The 25217-nt window shown below is 38.5% G+C and overlaps 1 protein-coding gene across 6 annotated transcripts in view; it reads left to right on the top strand.

Annotated features, from left to right (window-relative positions):
* MEIS2 (Meis homeobox 2) overlaps positions 1–25217 on the top strand; it is a 171150-nt gene that overhangs the window by 140906 nt on the left and 5027 nt on the right. For 2 of the 6 annotated variants that reach the window (XM_027879291.1, XM_027879292.1), the window contains 2 exons: positions 23638–23696; positions 25072–25161. In XM_027879291.1, coding sequence (XP_027735092.1) covers positions 23638–23696; positions 25072–25161 — 149 coding nt within the window. Of the gene's footprint in view, positions 1–23637; positions 23778–25050; positions 25162–25217 lie in introns of all 6 variants that reach the window. The other 4 variants (XM_027879288.1, XM_027879290.1, XM_027879286.1 and 1 more) reach the window with 2 other exon arrangements.

The following is a 25217-nucleotide window of genomic DNA, read 5'->3' as shown; positions in this document are numbered from 1 at the left end:
TGAAGCCCAGTAGTTTAGTCAATGGGAGCTATAAAAGGAGGAGAGAAATGAAGGCACAGTAGTTCAGATTACATTTCTATACAGAAAACAACATTGTTTTCTGTTGGGAAAGATGAGTACCACTAATCCTTTGAAGTTCTCACTATCTCACTACTCAGATCTGAGGGAAGAACTTAGGAAAAAGCCAGTCATTTGGTTCAGGATAAGGCCATTTCTCAGTTGCCTCCTGTACCTTTAACTTTTTTCTTGATCCCTCATTTCTCAGACTTTATCCTCTTTCCAGATGAAAAGTAGATGCCCTCTTCGCACAGAATCACTAGTTTAGCATTTTTAATAAAATTCATTATTAAAAACTATGCCCTTAATTATAATGAGCTAAAATAATTTTATTTAGAATCAAAAATTTTCACTCTTGCTGAGTATCCCATTGCTAAGTTTACTCAAAGGCCACTGATACAAAGGATAAAGTACTCTGATCAGCAAAAAACCCGAGATGACTGCCGGATGATTTATTCAAGAACAAACACTCAGAATTTATTCTTCAGATGAGGCTCAATTCCATTAGGCTGTCATAGCACCTGCCTAACTCTCAGTCATGTTAATGAAGTTATCCATGTGCTTATAGACAGGCACATGCTTAAGTAAACTGCTAAATCAGGGAGAGCAAGTCTCAACAGTCTATGGCTCATCAAGGTTCTGGAGGGTCATCTTTGTATAAAAGCACTTCTGAGGAGGAACTTTATTCCTCAGCCAGATGACTTAATGTTTATTTGCACATGTTAAAATTCCCACTTAGATGTAAAATTTTTTTTTTCTTTCCAAAAATCACAGACAAACCCCAGAAGCAGTGCTGTAGTTTGAGCACCAGTTTGGCTACAACATTTCCTTCAGATTTGAAATATGACATGATGGTAAAGCAAAATTAAAGATGAGTCCAGAATCACGCTATGAACCTGTGCTCAGGTTTGTGTTTTCTGCTGAAACCCAGTATTATAATAATTTTATTTGACTGTGCTCACTGCAAGTATTTCCTACAACTCTACTCAGAAATTTCTGGTTCTCCTCTTTCTGAGAACTAATCCAGGACACCTAATTTGTAGACTTATTAGTCATAAAAAGGCAGCTCCTAGAAGCTCCAGCTGAGATGCAAAGCTCACTGTAAACAGCATCCATGTAGTAGTGGGTCAATTTCAAATGACCCTCACAGGCTTTTATAAATACCACAACGCATATGTCTGTTTTATGTAGATGAATAGCTTTGGAAACCTGTCCCCTAAATTATTCAATCACCTGACAAGGTTATAACAGTCTGCACAGCCTTTCTGACAATAACTATTAGCAGTGAAGTCAGGAAATGGATTCACCATGTGAACAGTGTTCAGTTACCAGAACGTAGCACTCACATGGACTCGTGTGCTTCCACAGAGGTGTTGAAACAGTAAATAATTAAACACTGAAGAGACAAACTGGTGAAAAACTTCAAAAGCTGGTTCTTGGATTATCATACTAATGCATTTTTGTGTTATATGACAATCTATTATAACATAAGTCAGAAATGCAAAAAAAAAAAAGTATCATTAAAATATATTAGGTGAAAAAACATTAGCATAACACAAAAACATTTCTTAAAAATATTTTTCTCCTAAACATAAGTGCACTTTGCTGCTTCATTCTCTGACTTTCCCAGAAAGTGACACTGGGGCACTGTGGAGGTAATGTGAGGCAGTATTTTGGGGGCTGACAGATTAAGATCATGTTTTCAAAGTAGTTTTATTCCTTTAGTCTCTCGTTCTGATTGTCTATATTCTTATTTCAAAATCTGTTAAAGTGAGCTGGAGTTTTTCCACAGATTTCAATTTTGAATTTTGAATCAGTCCTCAAATAGCATTTGAAATAACTTATTCAAATAGCTTTTGCAGGGCAATACATAGAGATGTGGTGGAGTTTCCTGAAAAGGACTGCAGCAATTTGTGTTCACCTCTTCTCTTTTTCATGTGTCATGACATGGAGATAATAGCAAATGACTGAAGATGCCTACAGTAACACCTGTATGACCAGAGAGGTGTTATAGACCTCGATACTCTTCTCCAGCATTATAGTGTTCAGTACTGTTCACCAGCATATGAAATCACAGAGAGGCATCTGTAAGCCATACTACAAAACATGTACCTGATGTAGGTATTTTATTTTGACCTCAGGGCATAGATTTCATGAATGTTTACTCTGGTAAATGTAGGAAATATGAATTGTCTCTGGCGTATGTGGTGACTTTACAAATTTAAATGAACTCTGGTGAAGTAGTAATGCATGATATACCATCATGGAGATGATATAAAGGGGAATCATTCCCACAGACTCCTCTCCAGCATGACCCTACCCCTATTTTTTTTATGCTTGGTCCCTAACAGTCTACTCTGACCCTGACTTTGCCCAGCAATTTACTTCAAAGAAACAATCATTTAAGGGCACGAAACTTCTGCAATGAATTTCCAGGTTAAGAAAAATGGCATGGCAATGAAGCAATGATTGCATTAATCAACTTGTTTACTTATAATCTTTAAATACACAAAATAGTTTTATTTAAAGGGAAAAGAAAATGGATGCATTGATGTTTATTACTTATAACTTTCCTCTAGGGTCCAGTAATTACTGGGTCTGAAATTTATATGCTGGAAAATATAGAATCATAGAATATTCTGAGTAGGAAGGGACCCATACGAGATAAAATTTTGGGAGATGTTGCTCTGACAACATTCCTGCTTGTCCCAAAGTAAACGAAGAGAAACTTTGTTGACATTGAAACTTTACATAGTGCAAAAATAGGGAAAATTAGACTTGCTATTTCGTGATGGGCCTAGAATTAGGTCCCTGAAAACTGCTGGATCCTGACACTCAGAATCATACAATCATAGAATTGCTAAGGTTGGAAAAGACCTCTAAGATGATTTAGTCCAGCCATCAACCTAGCACCGCCACCATGTTCAGCACTAAACCATGTCCTCAAGTGCCACTTCAGAACTTCCACCTCTTTTTCTGTTGATGGCCTCTGGCAGGTTGTTTCGCTGGAAGCCAAAGCGAATTGACTTTGCCATTCCCCTCCATGATGTTCACTCCATCAGACATGATGGCATCTGTTTTCAAATGAGCCCCATGTTACAGAGAATTTCAAGTTTAATTGTTTAATAGGAAATATATCTAAAAGAAACTCATAAAAATAGGCCTGGATTAAAACTAAATAGAGCTGAAGTGAAACAAAATGCAGAGAAGCTTACATATTTCCTCATCATAAGCAGATAAAAACAGTTGTTTTGCCTGCTGCTACAATTTCTGAAGTCTACATCAACACTCTTCCCCTTTTTAAACCAGGGGCTCTAGTAACTCTTATTGAAACATGATAGTGGAGATACCATAGTCTACCATATTCTGGTTCAAGCTGTGCTTCCTCACCACAAAATGTAGGTTTGCCCACATATATATTTGAGAAACAATCAGACATTTCAGGTGTCCCACCTCTCTGTGATCACTGTAGAAGTACAGTAAATTCCTTCTCTACCTGTACATTCTGCCCTGCCACTTTCAGTAGTTGTTTTTTGCTCTTCTGATTGCTGGATTGGATTTCTACTCACTGTCTGCAAACATAAGAGATTCTTTACTGGGATTTTTAAATCCTTCTCTTTCCTCCCCTTTTCTGAGAGAGGCATTAACCTAGAGAGTTATGAGGATATAGAAATTTGTCTGTCTACCACTTTGGTACAGTGTTTATCTTATGAATGAGGAAGTATTTCATACGCCAAAATATTTGCTATTTCAGGACTAAGTTTTAGTCCAGTTCCTATCAGTACTTGCCAAAAGTCAATTACCGGCATTTGTTTTGTGGCTTGTGAGAATTGAATTGGTGGGTCTTGGAATCCACATCAAACAGTTAGAATTTCGTGGTATTCTCTTTGGTAGTCCCTCAAGAGAGACAGCTAACTGACTCAGTCCTGAAATTGAAATTTTTTTTTTTTATTTAGAAATTAAATAGACAAAATCAAAAGCACAGAATGAAGACAATATTCTTTTTGTAGATTTTCTAAAAGCAGTAAATCCACACGTACAAGGGAAGAAGATAAAGATGGTATAAAAAAAAAAACTTAGACAACAATAATCAATTAAACACTCATAAATTAAAAAAAAAAAAAAAGAGAGGAGAAAAAAATTCATCCAATTCAAATGGTGAGGTAAAATGCTCTTTTATGTTCCATTGCACGTTCTGCAGGAACAATAACATTCTTTTGAGAATCAAGACTGAAATCCAGACATTTTTAGCTCACAGGAAAATATGTGTTTTGATTGAGCATTTATATGAGATTAGAATTCTTAAATATCTGTATAATTATCCACATAAAAAAATAATCTTAGAAAGACTTCTGAAAAGTTACATGTGAATAACAGTTGCAGCACAAATTGTAAACCAGACTCTAGTAATTGTAGCTAATACAATCAGGCCCTCAGCCATCATCAGAATTTCAATCAAAGGAAGGTAAATCCTGTGCAGTGTAGAGGCATGGATATATTAGTATCTAGATATCTTTGTGCCTTTTATTGTCAAATTTTCTCAAAAACAATAGAAAATGTATCATGTCAAAATAAGGAAAATGAAAGGTGAGATGGAAAAGAAATTATTATTAATTTAATTAACCAACAGGAAACTGTCAGGTAGAGTAGGGGCTTCGTTATTAGTGAAACTATAGGAATATGATGGAACATGTCGCTGAGGCAAAACCGTAGCAGAGTTTCCTACTTTGCTTTTGCTCATTACTGACCACTATTTGCTATAGGTTGCTATCATTTCAGTGCTGGATTTTCCCCTGGCTTCCAGGAGGTGTGGATGGAAAAGGAATCAGTTCTAAATTCCACTCACTCCTACTCTTTCTTTACTAACTTGCTTCTGAAAAAGCAAGTCTTATACCCTCTCCCTTCTTTTCATACTCAAGAGTCATCATCAACTATTAATTGGTTTATACATCTTAGTATAGAGAAAACGTGACAGATTCAGAAACCAGACACAAATCACTCAAATCCAAAACCTTACTTCAATCCCTAATCTGTCCTTCCTTTGTACTGCCACTAAGGAATGGTGAAATAAGCACCCAACATTCCTTCCAGGTTCACCACAGTGAGTGAGTTTCTGACCCTAAGGATTTTGCACTGTATGTTTGCACTATCCACTTCAAAAGGAGTTATTTTAGTAGCAGGTGGGACCTCCACCAGTAGACTATCCCCTAGTCTTGCTGAAGGACGACGACAGTGATGTATTAGGTCTTTCCTCTTTGCAACTACTATGATACTGTAATGAGCAAGTATTCACTTCACACTTCTTTTCCTGATAATCTATTGGTATAGATCGGTGGTTTCCTTTTAATGCCTGGTTCATTAGATGGTATAAATGTGTGTAGCATTTTTAGCTGTGGTTGAGGAAAGCAAGGAATGTTGAGGTTAAGGTTTATTATGACTGTCATGTTCAGGAATGGAGAGCTATATACTATTTCTGCTCTGAGTGTCTGCACATAACTCCAACTGACACTGGAGTTATGCATTTGCCTGAAAGCTGTTTATCACCCTGTGAGTACTCACTGTCTCTAGGGGAGATCAGGACAGAACAGATCTGAGTACCTGTTATTTTGTACCTCCTTAAAACTTTCTGTGAAGCTAGATTAAAGAAATGATGACATAGTATTTAAGAATGTAAAATCTTACAGGTAATAGCTCTGTCCCTAAAACCACAAACATGCAGACATTACTTTAAGAATATTCAACAGAAGCATTTATTATGTAGATGGCACTATACAATTGCCCTCCCCTGACACTTGCAATACAAGTGCTTCACAAAGGAATAAACCCCTGAAAGCTTGGTTGCAATTTACTTCTTTACTTCCTGCACATAGTACCAATGATAGTTGAACTGAAATGCATTTTAAAATTCATAAATATATAAGTAGCCATTATCTAGTGGAAAACATATGTCTGACTATAGGACCTGATCCACTACTCAGTTACTCCAATTTTAAACTAATGTAACTCCATGGTAATCAGTGAGGGTGCTGTCATGCAACTGAAGAAACATAAGGCAAATCAGATTTTTAATACATGTGAGAGTCATTTTGCTTAAAAAGAAGGCCACCATTTTCATTGTGTGTTTATTTTGGGTACCTTAAACCAAATGCCCAGAAGAAGAGACATTCAGAATAACTGGATACTTTTAAAACTGTTTTGTATTGTGACTGACAAAAAGCTGAGAGTATATGGCAACATACTTCTATTACAGGGGGAAAAAAACATGCTGGGTTTTTTTTTACTTTTTTTATGGGATAGAAATTTGTTTTTAAAGTAACCAAATTTAGCTGCTCAGTAATCTAACAGGAAAGTGATTTCAGCTGGAGGAATTTGTTTTGATGGTTAAGACAAAACTTCATATGTAGGTTAGTGGAAAGTGAACAGGATGATCTTTATATGTTCATAAATGCAAACAATTTAAGACCAGAAGGAGACTCCATTAGAGTCTTCAGTGTGAGCTATTTTCTCTTCAGTTTCACCTAAATTATCTCTTCACCAAACAGACTTGAGTTTGGCTGATTTTTTTTTTTAAAGGCTTCCCATCTCAATTTTTCTGAAAATTGTTGACTCCTAAAGTGTTAATCATTACACTGTGTATTAGTAATGCATGTGTGGGAAGCAGAATCAGTAATTCACAATGCTAAGTTTATATAAAACCTACAGTCTTCCCTGTTGCTCCCCCCAACTCCTGTGCAAACCTAGCATCATAACCTAGGGGATGAACATAAGAGAGCACACGGCTCTGGTGTTATTTGCACCTTTCTGATAGCTAAGCTTTTTGTGAGGGGTCTGCTGTGGAATTTCAAAGACAATAAGCAAACTTGCACCAGACAAATAAAGTTACATTGCTTTACATTTTAGATGTGAGACATAAAACAGATACAGTGCCATTCAATCCTTTATCAAGGTGACATAACCCCAAAAAGCTTTGATGCTGTCTATTGCAAATCTCATGAGGAGCTGAGTAGGAAACAAAATCTGATTAGTTTGTTTGACTCGCCTTTCTAACTGCATGCATTTAGAAAGGGTTTCTGTACAATTCTCTTCCCCTCTCTTTATTGTGTGGTTTGCTTTGTTTGCTTGCATTTAAAACTGCCATTACGTGAAAGTGTTGCGAGTATAAATAATTTAGAAGATAACTCTGTGGGGATACTAATAATAAGTCCCTGCTTTTTCTAATAGCAACTCATTATGGTTCTGAGAACTGCTATTCAGTAGGAACAGTTACACAACATCACTGTATCATGGATATTGTGGATGTTGACAGTAAAATAATTTTGACATCTTTCTTAATTAAGTGTATTTTCCTTCTTTAAAATGCCCCTTTTGTTTGTAATGCTTTGAATTCTCTAAAAATACCCAAAGGCTTATGGAGTGGAGAGATGGATGGACAGACAGATACATCCATCTGGTTTTATCTATCTTAAGTGTTTGGACGTAATACCTTTCCCCAATAAGAAGCCACAACGATACAATTATCTATCAATGCACAATTACTGCTAAGGGAAATCTAATCAGTTAGTAGATGTTAAGAAAGACAAACGTACAAAGGTAATAAGTGGTTCAAATTCAAACAGTCCTACTCTGTTCACTCTCATTTAAAGAAAAGAAAAAGCTTTTAATGGGGCTTTTCTTACTTTTATCCCAACATTTTATAAATTGCTTTGCCAATGCCTCATAGGAAAATAATAATTTTAAGTAGGCCAGCATCGAGCTCAGCGTATATGCTCTTGGTGGTAATGATAGTGTAGCTGCCCTTCCAGAGGTAAGTCAGTCCAACATTCAAGTCTTTTTCTTTCTTATTTTTATGTTTTTTGTTTACACTCCAGTAAATGAATGGGTGATGTCAGTCTGAATGACTCTTGCTTAGACAAATTAAGCTCCTTATCATGCTATCCTCATCCTGGGGTCTTCTGGAAAGTCATAGGGCAGGCAGGCACTGTTTAAAGCAGTCATAAGTAATAGACAACTTGGTGCTCCACACACAACAAACAAAGAGGATTAAACAACTCATGAGGTGTAGCAGCCACCCTCTCATAGAGATGCCCAGGATCTGTTTCAGGATCTGGTTCTTTGGACTATATTATGGAGAAAGATATTGATCATAAATAATCATAAACTGTTCAAAGCTACACTTTGGGTTTGTGGTTTGTTTGGGATTTTTTAACAAACATTGCAGAGCTTTATCAGAACCATATTCACATCGTCTGTTCCAAAGTGTAGCTCTGTCTCAGGACAAATTATTTAGATGTTAAAGGATGCACAGTCCACTAAAAAAAAATCAGAACTGAGCAAGTGGGAGGAAAGTATCACTTTAAAATATTGTGAAAAGCTTCACACTAATGACTGTCAGAGTTAAAATTACTGATGAGATGGAACAAGCCACAGCTGCAGCTACTGCAGATTGCTTGGCTAACAAACTATTACAATAAACAGAGTATTGTCTAAAAGAAGTTCACATTTTAGTATCATTTTATATATATGGGTTTATAACCTGGCAAACAAAATTGACAGTGAACCCAGAGCAACATTACTCTCTCTCAGGCATTCTTAAATACAAGACTTACTTCTCTGTACTCCTCACACATTTATTCCCACTGTCCAAAATCCACATACATATCCTAGTGTCCCTAGTGCTCTTTCTCTCACACCTCCAGTGTCCACCTCTTTTCCTATTTCCATTTCAACAATATGTCTCTTTTGCTGCTGCCTTCATCTCTTCTCACCTTGACAATTGTAGTCCCCTTCTCTCAGGACTCTAAGTCCCAGTTCTTCATCTCCACTTAATGTGTCAAATGCTGATGCTTCCTTCTCACACACACAACACACACATCAAAAAAATCATCTGCTACTTCAGGCATCCTTCTTCTATTCTTTTCTGAATCTATTTCAAAAATGTATTTCTTAAAGAAATGTTGAAACCTACTTCAACATAGATGTCTCTTTTTTTTTTTTTTCTCATATTCTCCTCTCTACTCTGTGTCTAATGATGTCCTCCCCTCAGTTCAGCAATCTCAGCTGAAAAATACTTCCTCTCTACCATAGCTCCCATCTAAAGAGCCTCTCTGTATCTAAAGAGCCTTTCTGTATCATTGGCTAGCCATATATTTTCTTCTCTGCCTGTACATACCTCTTAATTTCTCTCCATGGAAACTGGTTTGGGACAGAGTTCATGAGGAAGATTAATACTGTATGGCATGCTTAAGCAGTTATTATAGGTCTGTGCTATACTGGAAAAAACAGAGCGTGATCTCGGTAGCACTTGGAATAAATTTGGCAAAAGAATGGAATGGGGCATTTTGGTCTGGATGCAAAACATGTCCACAAAGATTTTCCCTTTCCAATTTTTTATCTGTAACTACTACACCTGAAAATGACGTGGAGGCACCCACCTTGGCTGCACATCTTTGCATCACATTTGTCCTAGCAATAAGGTACTTGGAACTGTGAGGCTTTGATTTAAAATTATGAATTTGATATTATGATGTTTTCATATTTGTTCTTTTACAGAACCTAATTTCTTGAACTAAAGGAATACAGGTCCTCTAGAGAGGACAAGCATCAGGCAGCAAAAATTAGGCAGCTAACTAGACCACTCATCTCAGGAAAACTGATTGGTGGTTAAGGGACATGCATAAAATACAGCTGAATTTTCCAACTCAGGCTTCTGTCAAAACCCTTTTAGAGTGCTAAATTTTTCTTTGGTTATTGACCACTATATTTGTTTTTATTTATTTCACTGACTCACAGAGCTAATGCATTTCCTGAAATGTCTCTGAGAACTCAGGTGAGACACCACAGGCTATGCTGTCTTAGGCTAGAATTTACTGGAATTAAAGCAGATGTAGCATTACAAAGGTCTGCTAAACTTCGTATGATTTATAAAGATATAAAGCATATCTTTTATTATTAAAATGATGCTAAAATTTTGTGGATGATAATATAGTCATATTGGAAAGACTGGAGAAGAATCAAGAAAAGGAAATGGAAACTTAATTCACCTTTACTCATTCATCCGAATGGGTGTCTGCATTTTTTGCTTTTATTATTCTGTTTTACAGAAGGCAAGTTTACAAGTTCGCAGATATAAAGGCATATTTGATTTCCAAAATAGTTAAATATGACAAGATTTTCATTATCAAAGTAAAGATTTGATTATTCCTAGAAAAGTACATCACTGACAATTTTAATAATTCAAAGTGAAAAATGAAGAATAACTTTCCCTCTTCTAACTGCATGATTTAGTTTCCTATGTTTCCTTCAGTATGGATACTGAATTATAACAAAAACGACATGTTTATTCAATTTATAGTTAATTTCTTATCACAGTGCTGAACTACTTCATTTGAGGATTCTGCCTCTGAATTTGGTGCATTTTTTTCTCTGTTCACCAGGTTTTTTTTTGTTTTACGTAATGTTTCTATTGACCTTAAATTTTGTGTTCCTTTCAAAAGTTGGTTAAAGTTGTTCTAAAACTTGGCTTGAACTTCTTATGAAAGCATTACTATAATATTGGCTTATAAACCAATTATGCCACAATAAAAGATCTGTGTAGCATATTTTACGAAATATTTCCTCATTAGTACATATTTATTTGTTAGATATGCATATCATTTAAGTTTCATACCAGTGTTAAGAACAAACCCTGCAATCTCAAGTTTAAGCTAACATTTCCAGGATCATCATCTAGCTGCTGTTTAGTCCCAAGAAGCTTAAAAACTTTTGGTCCACATACACTTATCTCCTTTGGTGAGCATGCACAAAACTGCTTATAATGGGATATAATTGAGAAACCTGGAACTGTAACCTCATAAAGTGAGATACTGTCCTGACCATGGTTATTTTATATAGAAGGGACCTCCGGGACAGAGGAGTAGGAACACAAATACATACACAGTGACAGACAGCAGTGTGTTCCACAGTGGCACACAACTTTCAGCACAAAATCAGCCTTGCCTCACTGTATTTCCCCAAGAGCCAAATTCAGCACAAATTCTTGTTATACATCAGCCAGACTAAGCTTTACACAAAAGAGGCAAATGAGGTAGAGGGTGTGCTATCCTCAATGGCTCATTGGCTAGAAAATTCACTTGCTAAATAGGATATATATTTCAGATCTACTCTTCTTCTTGATTTAAATCAGTGTCTTAAGTGTTCCAAGTGAGTTGGGTTTCCAATCAATGGGATATTGAATATTATGCTCCATCTTTACTCTTCTTCACTATCATGCCTTTTTTGTGTATATAACGACTAGTCAGCAGAACAAAATTAATTAAGAGCATGGACTTGACTGTACAGCCTCTTGGTTAAGGCTCCAACTTCAGAAGTATGACAGTTAAGTGCTGGTTAATTATGATTGTATAATTGCTTACTTCAGGTGCAACATCTTCAGAATGAGAACTGAAAGGGCTTCATTCACTGTACTGAATATGTGGGTGATTCAGATATTCTTTTAGGATGTGATGGACCCATGCCCAAGTCTTTGTTCCAAATCAAGCAGGATAGGGATGCAAAACTTGATTTCCTTCTTTACAGATAAACAGTCAAATAATTATGGTGTCAGCTAAAAAGGAAAGAGATATTTATCTGCATCATAGGAAGAACAGACCTAAGATGTCTGTCTCTCTAAAAGGATGCATAGGAATCCTGACTAGACATGAGTGTCTTCCTCTAACTCAAAGATAGAGTATGGTTACTGCAGAAAATAACTGACTGTTCAGCTATGCATATACACAGCAGCAAAAATGATGATGGGATGAGGTGTTAGAAAAGTAAAAATCTACATGCCTAAACAATTTAGGTATTTTCAGGATTAAGTGAGGGCCTTTTTTTTTTTTTTTTTTTTTTTTTTTTTTTTTTTTTTTTTTTTTTTTTTTTTTTTTTTTTTTTTTTTAAGCCAAAAAATGTAATTAGGTATCTAAGTCCACCTTCTGGTGATTCTTGGAACATCTAACCAGAGACAGGAATTTCGTTGAGAGAAGATCACCTACAATTTAGGCACTAGGATCAACACCCATTGCTAATATTGCCTTCTAACTCGGAATTTCACTAAACATTTGGGATTAGCTTTAGAGGGCCTATGATGATCTTAATAATAAGACTTAGTAATTTTGAAAATTTGTCTTATTCATCTGAGTGCTTTACTGGACCAGGCTGAAGTGATCAACATTGCTGGGTACAGCCCTGCCATTACTGATTTTGTGGGCTCAAATGCAGGTTTATACACATATTCTTAGATGCCTTTACCCCTATGCAGTGCAAGAACAATTAGTGAAATTCTGAAAATTAAGCCTCAACATCCTATCAGTCAGAACAGTCAGAGTTAATATTGAAATCCATCAGCAACCAGTTATTAAAATTATGTAAGATCACATACAGAGTTTCCAAACTGCTCTCATAAAGAAAGATAAATACTAGATAGGTTATATAGTTTGGGTTTCACTTCATAATAGATATCTCAATTGTATGCAAAATATGGGATAGTGAAACACAGTACAGAACTAGCCAGTCTTGACTGAAGAAATATATGCACAATTGCAACTTTCTTTTTGTAGTATGATTTAATTTTCACATGAACTATTTAAGTGGCAATGACTGCATTGAGAGACTTCTCCAGCCACCTATTCTTTAACAGAAGAAAGGATAATACATTAATAGACCTCTCTTCAGATGGGGAAGCCAACAACAACTGAAATGTGCTGCTCTTAAGCACAGCCTTCTCCAGTGCTTTGCTCTGCCCATAAGCCAGCTGAGTATTGAAATCAGGGTAACCCAGCCCTTCACATGCTTTAGAAAGAGCAAACTTCCCTGGTTTTTCAGCTTGTTCAGAACAGCAGAGAGACAAGAAATGGTGTAACATTCACTTATATGTCCTCAATCACAGCATATCTGGTCACCTAGGACCCTTGCAGAACACCAAAAAGCTTCATCACTGACTTGCCAGCTTTGTACTTTGTGATTATCTCTGGTAAACTGGCAAGGCAGGTTGAGGAGCAAGAGCTGAGCCCTAGAGAGATGAAGGCCTGGTTAGGAAGTAGGGGAGCCTACGATACGGAGTTATAGGCTGAGGAAAGAGCTTCACAGAGGTTTTTTAATTTTTCCATTCCAAACCAGTTTGGCTTACAACAACTAAGACATATTCATATGTATCAAACTCTCAAAACAGTTTTTAGAACATTTCTCCCTGATTCCTGTGGAATACAGAGAACACAAAATGGGGTGAGACAGAGTAAAAGTTTCACCAGTATGACACTGGGAAGATCTGTATATTTACCTCTTCATTTTAGCACACTTAATATAGTTGTCCCCCACTTGTTCTGCGAATAGCTCCAGTCACTGTGGAGCACATATTCCATAACATGGCAGGCTGCAGTCTCATGGTGCCTGTGGTGTTCACACATCTTTAGCTACTAAGCCATTAGACCCTCTGGTTTGATGCCACCAGTATTGTAATAATTATTGTAATAATCAAATAACTATTATAATAATTAAAAGGAAATCATTAACATCTGCATCTACAGAAAATGTACATAAGTAGAATCTCCAGTAACTTGACAGTGCAAAAAGCAAAACACAAGGGATATCAACATGTAGGTATGAATTACTGAGAGGTTATCAGGTGTATCCGGAGGAGAGCGATAACTTGGGAGAGGGGGGATGTATTTTATACAGAGTGTATTATTTATGCTCATTACTTCTAATTGCCTAACTAGTTCTCTTCCCTCTCACATATACTTTAGTACTCACCAACCAAAGAAAGATGTCTGCAGCTAAATATCTGCCAATTATTATGGACTTTTGCTTAATATTCCATTGTTCCACTGACAGCACAGTTTTTAATATATTATTTTATACTATCCTGTACATCATCATTTTCCTGCCTCTCTTAAGGCTCTGGCTGTACTAGTTCTTATTTATTTCCACAGGCTACCATATATGCAAAAGATCCTGTAGCCGTGATGTCACCCCCAACACCCTCACCTCTTCCCATCTTTGTTTTTGTAATCCTTTTTGTTTGTTTTTAAAGTTACAGTATATCAGAATGTGAACACAGCATGTGTGTAGACATAAACCAGGGTCAAACACACAGCTTGCTGTGTGGTTCCCTTCCCCATGTGTAAACACACAAGACACTCGTCTCATGTTCAAGCTTTTTCTTTTGCTCTGAAACAGAGTAGGCATCTTTAGGATCAGTAGTTTTCAAACTTTCAGCAATGTTTCTATAAATATATTTTGGCAGTGTTTTTTTTTTTAAAGTGGGCTCTTCAAATCCAATTTTCTGAGGTTCACTGGTTGACAGGTAGAAAAATACTTTTTTTCCTTCAGATTTTAATAACAATGAAAAAGTGTACAAGCTTCGTGGTCAAGACAGGACAGTGGGTACAGAAAATTGTTATCTTAAGGCAAAATTTACTGTCAGGGAAAATGGAACATTCCTTCTGAACTCACGAACTGGTAGTGTATGTGCAGGTTGGTTGTAGATGGTTGCTACAATAAGGCTTCTTTCATACAGGTGTGTTTATGCCCCAGGCTTGCTGGCCACAGTCCATTCCATTTACAGAAGCTGAATTAAACAATAACTACCGCATTGCAAAAAGAAGAAGGAAAAAAAAAAAAAAAGGTGAGCGTCAAAGGAGATGCCTGAGAGCTTTGTTAGGGCCAAGAAAAACCCTGTTGCAGTTGTCAGAGCTTGTTGATGTTGCAGAGAACGGCACTTTTTTTTTTCTGCTGGATTTTGTGGTTCTGCCTTAGGAAAGAAAGTAAAATAGAACGGAAGAACAAAGTCCTACTCTATAAATCAGCAGCTGCTCCTTGCCAGATCAAAGGAGTGACATTTTTGCTCCTGGACTACTTGTCCACTTTAGGTACTTGACAGACAGCTAACAGCTGGCCTGTTACATAGCATAGGAGAGTTGGGCTACATCTTCTTCAGAATAGATGACAAGCTAATCAGAGATATCCATAGCATAGGACATGTGAGTGCACCTTGATCTCCTCAAACATACCCACTACATAATTGCTAAACACCTTCATGCATTTTTGGCAAGTTGCTACTTATGTAGTTTCCACTGAAAAGTAAGGAGGAGAATTAGTGCCTTAGTCTAATTTGATCAGAGAAGTTAAATAGATGTTAAATTTATTGACAACTCCCCTTTTCAGGTCAATTTAGAATTGATTTAAAAAACTAATATTAAACAGTTAAAAATAGGTGCAAAATACTTCAATGTGGTATTATTCAAAAATAACTTTTTTAAAAAAAGTTACTTAAAATTAGGTCCCTCAACTCCTGTGTAAGAAGCTGATTGTATTTTCAAAACTGCTGGACCCTCACTCGTTTTGAAAATCTTTTCCTATGAGTTTAAGATGATAAATGAATACATCTTGAAATGCATGAGTTACTGAAGACTTTATAGGACATCTGTTATCTACCTTTAGCATGAATGTTTAAGTGCTAGCAAATCAAAGTGCATGCCAAATTACCTAAAATTCTATTTAGCATCTCCACAAGACAAATGTATACAAACTTGAAATTTTAATATCAGTAGTAAAAATTTCAGTGATTCAGTTTCTAGTTGATTTCCATATGCAATAAATCAAGTACAGGATGAGGTCAGATACTACGGCTTGTGTCTATTGACTTTGCATTTTATCTGTAAGATACGAATAGCTAAGGAAGTATGTCCGTTTGTCTCCTCCCTTCCTTTCAATTATCTTTAAAAGATCATTTTTACGGTGCATGGTAAAAAAAAATGTACGTGAACAACCTAATGGCACTCCTCAAAAGAGGAGCAGCCACCTCCGGTGTGCGTTCTACGGCTTCGAGTGGCGTGCACCAAAAGGCGCTTGTTGCCCACCAGGAACCCAGTAGAAATACAGGATGGTACTTTTCCACTTAACCTGAGGCTTCCTGAAAGCTCGTGAGGAAGCCTGTGCCCACCGGTGGCCGGGACGGGTGCGGACCGGGAGCTCCTCAGCCTCGCAGCCCGGCAAACCCAGGCCCCGCCACGCCGGGCTCGCCGCGAGCGCGGCCGGGCCGGGCCGGGCCATGGCGCTGCCGACCCCTGCCTGCCCCGGGCGGGCACCCCGGCCCGACCCGGCCCGGCTCGGCAGCGGTGCTCTGGCCCCACCTCATGGCGCCCTGCTGCACAGCGGGAGGCCTCCCCTGGGGCCACCGAGGCAGCACCTCGAGGCCAGCCCTGCTGTTCCAGGCCAGCGGCCCCACGGAGCGGCTGCATGCGGCCTCGGCGCGGGGCCAGCGGAATCCGCGGGGCGCGGGCTGCCAGGGGGGAGCGCGGGGGCTGCGGGGCCGCCGGGTTCGTGGGGAGCACCAGAGAACCCCCCTGCAGCGGGCGCCTTTCGCTCCGTGACGGCACAAGGCCCTGTGCACAAGCCTCGGCGCCGGGGCGGGGGCCCGGCGGCTGCCCCGGTTTATGATGCCGTGAAGGTGTGCCCCGTGTCAGCCACCAGGGCCTTCCTGGGCATTCCTGGGCAGAGCCAAATCGTTTCTCCGCGCTCCCAAGGGGTAACCTGGTAACCGAGAGTTACACGTTTAACAAGGCGGTTTTTCTCCGAGGTGAATAGATTCCCGTCTTGCCAATTCTCATGATTTTATCACAAGGCTCAAGTTAATTCATGTTAACTCGAGGTCTCAGCTCCAGGACACAATGGTTATGTGAGAATCTTTTCAAGTAAGTTTCTAGATTTTGTGGCTGAGAAGAGCATTTGAAAAATGTGGCACAGTGACTGGAGAAGTCACAAAGAAGTCTGAGAAGCGCGCTGTTTAAATTTCTGATTTTTTTTTAGGATAGTCTCACAGTTGTGGGATGGGCAAAATCATGATTTCCAACAATTGGCAGCTCCAAATTGGCACGACGTCTTTTTAGGAGGTCCAACATAAACATAGAAGATGCGGCAGAAGTCTCTGGGATGGTTAGCACCTGCCTTGGGCTGCCTCAGTGTTGCTCTCTGTCATCTTCTGGAGTGTTCCCTTCACAAATGTGGATGCTGAATCACACCTTTGACAGATGTGAGATGTCTGAATTAGCTTTAGAAAGTCAGTTTAAACAGCCCTTAACCCCCCTTCTCTAACAAGGCTGTCCAAACTAGGTGATGTTAGGAAATAAACCTACCTGTCCCTCCCTCTTCCTCCCAAACGCAATCACATAAGTGACTTCCTTTCTCAATATTCATGACTTAGGTAAGTCGTATTTAAATGGCTCATTTCCAGGTGACTAACTCAACTTTTTAAATTTCCTATAAGGAATGCTGCAAATATGAGTTGGTAACCAGGTGCGGCATAGATTCAGTGAAGCATAAACAAGGGGTTTTTCAACTATTTTTGTACATACACATACTGAAGGAAGCCTAAACCTAATTCTGTCAGTCTAGAATATATATTGGAGGGAGAAGTTAAATAAACTAAGATAAATAGATTTTACTTGCTCAGATAAAAGTTAAATGATACACAAAGATGCTGTAAAGGCAAGGGTGTGGATATTGATAAAAGTGTTTCTGCAAATTAGTCATTTCTAATGCATTCTTTCAGACTGCTCTGATCAGCTCATGGCTTCTAAAATTATTTTTTCTGTCTGGGAAAGAAGTAATTTTCTAGATTACTTATGAAAACTTTTTTTATCACTTAGATATAGTATTTCATTCGTTGGTTATTTTCCCTTCAAAATTAGGACATTCTTGGGCAACAAGGGATCAGTGTAGCATATGCACTTGAGCTAAACACTGACATGTTCATAGTCCAAATACTGAAATATCATTTAGGCAGAGATTTATTTCCCCATCCAAGGTGAAAACATTTGGATTATTTTTTAGAATGCATTTTTAGACTCTTACTCAGCATAAACATTGAAGCAGGTGCTTAAACCCCATTAATTCTTCAACCTCAGTTCCCATTTACCTAGGTTTAATAAGAGCTGAGCTTCTAGTCTAGATTGGGCAGGGTTTTGAAAAATCTTGTGAGACTGTTCCTCTGGGCACCTAAAAATTTTGAAAATTAGTTTTTTTATTCAGATGACAGAAAGCAAACAATTCTAACCCCACATTGTTGTTGCTGTTGGTTTTACTTGTATTTTTATTATTTCTATGACTAAGTCTGTGACAGCGTTCATTCAGTACCTCTGTGTTTTTCAAGTGTAAGAGCAGAAGTGTCTTCTTGGGGTAAAACTAATTCTGACTTCATCTCACAAATTTATTTCTCTGGTTTTCACATAAAGAATTGAGAACCCATTTATTAAGTGGCTGGTTTGTTAAATAAAATCAATATCTTAACACCGCATTTCCTGGGATGGATATTTTAAGAGGAAATCCAGACTGAAGATTGACACTGAAGTTTTGAATTGTATGTAGTGGCTCCATGTTGTTCCTCAGTTTCTTGTGAGGAACAGTCTACTCTGCTGCAGCAGGCCTGGTTCAGTTGGGCACCAGTTCATCTCATGGAAGACATAAGACATGTAGGCAAGTGACTGGATTTAAATATCTCTCCTGCTTGAGTTCAGATTATACCCCAAGTTGGGAGTATAGTTTCCTAAATATTCACGCACTTCATCCTCCTGAAACAAGACCTGTTGTGATCCTACATACTTAAAGTGAATTTTCCATAATAGCCATAGAGTAAGTAAAGCTGGAGATGTTTCTAACTGAGTACCAATTAGAACAGTCACTAGCAGTTCATTTCAAGAACTAATCTTGTACAGATTCAGTTGTGGAGTGGTCAAAGTGTTTTGAATTACATGTACAGTATGCTTAAAAAAGACAGTAGAAACAACAACAAAATTATTTTTGAGTATGCCAGATTTGAAGCAGCAGATTAAAATATCTCTATTTTCTATTTATTCTCTTTTGCACTTTGCAGAAATATCTTTCTGTGATTTTGTCTGAACATTATTTATTATAAAAATAAAATGTATTTTATAAATGTGAGTTTAATGTCATTTGATATGACTTGAGATAAAATATTATAAAGAAGATTAATTACAGGGCTTCTAATAAAGTACAGAATACATGTTTATTTTGCACAAAGAAAACCAAGTCTTTATTTGAAGAGATGTGATTAAATGCATAGGTTTAGGTTATATTGTCATGCTAATTATCAATGGTAGGAACCAATTAGGACTAGTACTACCAAATCACTAGACTGCACTGCGTATTCACTAGTGTACCTTTACTGCTCTATTGTTTTTTGCTGTAAGCAGATAAAAATGAAAATATTTCCTTTAAAAGTTCGTATTGTACATTTTGAGCTGGATATCATTCATTGTGCTTTTCTAAACTGTCCCACAGAAGTTACCAGAACCATTTGTGTGAGAAAGACAGGCTCTGTCTATAGGAAATATGTGTGGCTGCTTTAGCTAACAATTAAAGAAAAAAAACAAGATGCAAAAAAACTTCTTTTGATTCAAATGCCTATTGTTTGAATAAGTAAGGTTGCTAATCTGTCATTTGCAAAGTACTGGAAGTGAGATTTTTATTGAACCTACTATGTGAATGGCATATATTTCTCAGCATTGCACACCTCATTTATCATTCTGGAATGAGGACCAAGTACCATATGAACGTAGAGTTTGTGAAGGTATTGCCTCACAGCCCTGAAGGCTGATGACCCCTCTTTATCTACACAGCAGGTAAGGCACAAATAGTGGCAATGTGAGCTCTCTTTGCAGTCCCCTGCCAGTGTGCCTGACTGCTAAGCTGGGGGAACAAAGGAAAGATAGCATATGGATAGCAGATTGTAGGAGCGCTGAAAGAGGACTGAGGAAATCTATGTTGGGTGTGTGGCTCTGCCAAAGATCTCTTGTATGACTTTGGCCTTGTCACTTAATCTCCTTCTGTCTCTGTTCCCCTCTGCAAACAGGGAGAAGGCGTCTCTCCTCTCCCCCAGGCTTTGCCTGGAAATCTGTTCAGACTCTGAGTTGTCTTGGACAGTGTGCTTGTGCAGCATGGGGTGGAGTAAGACTGAGCTTCATTGGATCCTCTAACGGCTGCTATCATCCGATTAATAGGAATTACTATTAACAGCAGGGTAACAAAGAAATCCAAGTCATTTTGATAGATTTTACTCATCTTTTCAGGCCATTCAATCTTTGGCCTCTGGGTGAAGGGTATGAACAACGTAAGCAATTAGTGTCAGGAGCAGAGCTGTGAATTCTTTTATAGGCTTGCAAACAATGCAGAAAATAGTGGCATTGGTGATCTCTTTTTTCACCTGTCTCTTAATGCCTTTGGAAGACATTTGTGCCAAAATAACATCAGAGTGTTTCTGCAACACACAAACTGAAGTGCTGTGCAAAAGGCTGTATTTTGCTTTACTTTGGCCTTGGCTATTGCTCCCCAGGGGATTCAAAAAAAGCCCTCAAAAAATGTAAAGGCTAAGGTGGGAACTGTGGTTTCTACATCTCTGTTATAGACTGTGCATATTTATGGGGGTATATAAGGAATAAATAATAATGCACAAACTGCATTCTGTGCCCTTGTCTACCAATTGTGCTGATGCATTACGTGATATAGCTACTACTAATGAAACTAGGATTTGATTTTTTGCTTCACCTAAAATGCATGTCTGTTTTGCACCTGCAATCTTGCAAATATAAATAATTTCATGTGTCATTTTTTGGACATACCCACTGGTGGGTATAACTGATGCTGTTTATGGACAAGATTTTTCAGAGGAGCTACGGAAATGGAATTTCAAAATTACCTGGATGCCTAAAGCCTCTATGCTCTTATATCTTTCTAAGTATACATCAGTATATCTTCTCTCCCGACAAAGGTGTTGCTGGTCCAGAGGATATCACTTGCTCCTGCTGTTATACAGATGTGCAAAAGAAACCTGGAGAAATAATGTAATCAGAAATCTAACCCAAGCACTATTTTTCACAAGATTTAACTGAACAAATGCAATCACTTTTCTTGCTTCTTCTCTTTTTTTTTTTTTTTTTTTTCCCTTTTCTGAAGGGAAACAAAGATCAAGAGACTCACTATTAGAGCTTGAACTCCCATTTCCAAAACAACTAGTGAGTTGCCTCTGGGTAGAGTTTGCAGTGGAAGGCTGGCTTTATTCACATCAGCAGGATAAAATAAGGTTCTTCTGGAAGTGAATGACTGGGCAAGATTGGGTTTTCAACACCCATTCCAAAGGCTTACTCTGTGGTGACTGTTGAATATGTAGGGCTGGAACCTAGTACCCAAATCTCCATGGTCAGAGGTAAAGCAGATGTCACCTGAAACCCTTCAGGAGGTAGAATTTTCTTAATGCTCTGTCTTGTTGTGCAAGCCCATTGAAAGAACACTTCTGAGGGCACCCATTTCGTATTAATGTAAACTTTCTGAGGAGTATCCAAAGATATGACCTCTGGGTGAACCTTTAACCTTCCCCGTAATTATTTGTTTGAAGACAGTGTGGAGTTCTCCTGCTGAGAGCCAAGGCCCATAATGCTTCGCAGCCCTGTGAGCAGGGGGGTGTGTGCAGAGAAGTGGAGAGGGACATAAATAAGGGGACCACCAGATGTAAATAATAAAAGTGGTTGGGGTTAAAAAAAAAAAAAAAAATCGAAAAAGCAATTTGGTTTCCCTGAAGAGTGGCCTGATTGAAGAAAAGGGGTTAGTAAGACGGTAAGTGTGTGCGTGTGTGGGGGGGTGTTTCTGTGATTTTTTACAGGCCTAAATAAGTGTTCATTCCATTCTTTAAAACCTTGCCATCTGTATACACCATTAGAAGCTCATGGGAGAAGAGAAAACAGTCTTATCAGGCTTTCCTGTTAATCTCTATTGGCCTTAACTTTAGCTGATAAAAGGCGTGCTAGATGGAGGAGCTTCGGGTCAACCTCCATTTGGTCAGGGCGGCAACATTACTGGAAAGTAGCTCAGCAAATAAGTCCTGTCAGGGACCTTTTTCTTTGAGAACGGAAACATGCCTCGAAATCACAAGCGGTGGGGCAGGAGATGCCTCAGTCAGAAGGGAATAAACAAGTACATTGTCTGAGTTTTTATTTTAATACCTGAAGTCATGACTAATTCTGAGCCAGGATGACATTTCTGACAACTGAATGATACTTTTCTTAAAGAGTAAAGAATGTCTTTTGGATGTTAACAGAGAGATGCAAAAGATGCCCTTTAGTGTTACTTGTAGCATTTATGCATCTGTTTAATGAAATTTCCATGACTGTGGTTACAGAAGGTGCAATCAAAGGTGTACCATTGTCCTTTATTATCTGTGGAGGAATTTAACCAGGGGGTGGGAGGGAGCGAGGGAAGCACGACAAAAGACCTTGCAGAGTTGATGCTATATGAAGGCTAGCAATTTACTAAATGAGCAAATGAACTTAGTTTTCAGTTAACTGACTGAAAGACTTCACTAGGCATTGGATCGGGCCCAATGGCAATTATTGGAGGCTGTTTTGGATGATGGGCATGTTAGTATTTCTGAAGAGGATTAAACACTAGTATTCGACTTCATTAGCACTCCTTAAGGGTCACCAGCCGAAAGCCTGAGCTGTGAAAAAGCACACAAAACCTGCGCTTAGGCTCCAAATTGTTTCCAACACAAAGAGGAGGGACAAAAACAAGTGTGGCTTCTGAGTGATAGAAAATTGCCCTGTTTTGAAAGATATTCTGTGAATAGGCAAGTTTTTAAATTATTTTAGGGAAATTAATTTAGCTTAGCTAATGCTGATGTGGGTTGTTGTGCATTAAGCTAATAAGAAATATGCAAGCACTTATTTTTTGATTACCAGCAAAATTAAATCCAGGCTCCACAGCCAACTAACTGCCTTTACCAGTGCTCAAAAGCCTCAGCAACCACCCCAGTTTAAGATTAAAAAAGGTTATTTTGGGCCTAATATTAACCACATGTACCTGTGACTGGGGGTTTCTAACGAGTTGAAAGGTGCCTGAGTTTAGGGCAGGCGGGCGGTCGCCTTGCACGGAGTGTCCCCGCTCAGACGCAGAGGTGGCCCCCAGCTGGCACTGACCTCCAAACGACCCTTGCCTTTACAGGCTCCAACTAGCAGGAGTTGCAGAAGAGCAGAAGTCTTTCTGGGCCGGCACTTATTGCTGCTGTGCTGGTGATAAAACTTCAGACAGTCTAATTGATGGCTTTGCTGACCTAACGATACCTTGTGAAAGCACGGAGTGGAAAAGCCTGGTCCTCATTTATAGCCAGCTGCAAGGGGAGCTGGATCCCTACGATGGAAAGGGGAAAAGAAAGTCTCCCAGCCTGTGAACTTTAACCAGGATCTTAGCCACTTAGAAGAAGTTAAAGAAACAATTGTCTTTTAACACAAGTTTTCGGTCAAAGCCTTCTGGCAAATCCAGCTTTAAGCTGGCTAGTAAGATAAGCGTGTTACCGGTTACAATTTCTGAGCACTTAGAGGAAAATCCTTTAAAGTGAAATTATACTCTTTTAAAAAAGCAATGCGAAGCAAAACACATTTCCACAGCACACTAAAATCCTGTCAGTTTTAAAGCAGAGATGTTCTCAAAACACAGAAGCAAGCTGATGAAAGGACTTCTATTCTTTGTATTCTGTTGCAGGTTTATTAATGCCAGAAGAAGAATAGTACAGCCTATGATTGACCAGTCAAATCGAGCAGGCAAGTTCCAAGTAGTATCTGTATTCAAGTCCCACAGGCGCAAATCCTCATCAAGTTATTCTTCGGGAGTCCCATCACCTGGTAAATAAATGCTCCAACCAGGCATTCTGGGAGATTTTTTTTTTCTTATGTCCCCAGAATTCCGCTCTAGGAAGCAACTTCGCTAATTGGTGCTAATTGGAGATTTCCCACCCTGACTCTACTGAAACTGCTTTTTATTTTCTCTCTGAATTGGTAATTGGGTAGAAGTAGTAGTGCCACAAGCAGTTTGTTTGACTGTGAGCTCTTGAATTACTCATTGCTTGTCTGCATCCAATCAGCGGGACAATCTCATTTTCTTGCTACCCACAACCCCTTGGTATATGCATTGCTTTCACTTCTGGAAGGCAAGCTGTAAAACTCATTGTATCCATTCATTTGCTTTGAGTATTCACAATATACTACTAATGTGACGTGGTACCATACTGCCAGAAAATATTAAAAGATTATTACTTTTGTTTAAGAATGCACCAGATATGTTTACAGTAAAACATATGATTTTTATAACTATACCTTTTCCATGTTTCCATTAAAGCACTTGGAATATGTAACGCTTTACACAACAAGTGGTGCCATGTTAATCATTCCACTTTCTAATATGCATTTCCTCAGCATACTAGGGAGTTGTGGTTTCCTGACATGAGGTTATGGAATAAAACTATTTTCCATGTGGTGATGACTGTTGTCACTAACAAGGGTTTTAACTTGATGGTGATTTCGCCTGCTGCTTCACTTTAAAGGTTTGGGAAACTCTTCCCATGTAGCATTAATTTTCTTTTTCATTAACAGGTGAAAAAGGGGGAAAACACTAACTCAACTAACCATGAAAAACATTAAGCCAAATACAGAGTGTATACATAAATAAGAAAAGACATGTCCAGAATTTCCCTATTCTTTCTAGAGTAGGTGAAAGTGGTTTCATAAGTTTTATTAAGTTCCATCGTAAATACCCTGTGTCACAGATGGCAGATTCGCAACTTTGTGCAATTAGAGAGGAACAGAATAGGTACTTACTTCATTAGGGAAAAAACACATAGCACTTCAACGGGTTTCCACTGTTTTGCATTAAAGGTAAGTAGAGAAACAGATCCTAAGCAAGTGAACTGACTTGACAAACTTGTTTATTGGGCCCCCCTATAGCATTTTTATTCTATGGTCCTGGTAACATAATCAGCTCATAAAAAGCACAACCTGAGTTTAAACTGACAGCCAAGATATTGTATATAGCGTTTCAGTGCTGAAGCTGGAACAATTGCTGATTGTTTGGTATGTCTTCTTTTCTTTCTCCTCTGTGTCCACGATTGACTACAATCAGGTTTTCTTCTTGATCCTTCAGTGAGCCAAGGAGCAGCATATAGTCCAGAGGGTCAGCCGATGGGAAGCTTTGTATTGGATGGTCAGCAGCACATGGGAATCCGGCCTGCAGGTAGAGTCTTTGTGTCCTCGTCTGCAGTTGTGCTAGCCTCCTCTCCCCTACTGCTC

This window comes from Empidonax traillii, unplaced genomic scaffold (assembly GCF_003031625.1).
Source record: "Empidonax traillii isolate 1590-97213 ecotype Southwest subspecies unplaced genomic scaffold, ASM303162v1 scaffold53:size2875158, whole genome shotgun sequence".
Taxonomy (NCBI): domain Eukaryota; kingdom Metazoa; phylum Chordata; class Aves; order Passeriformes; family Tyrannidae; genus Empidonax; species Empidonax traillii.
The sequence above is the reverse complement of the archived record's forward strand: the minus strand, read 5'-3'. Positions and strand labels throughout refer to the sequence as shown.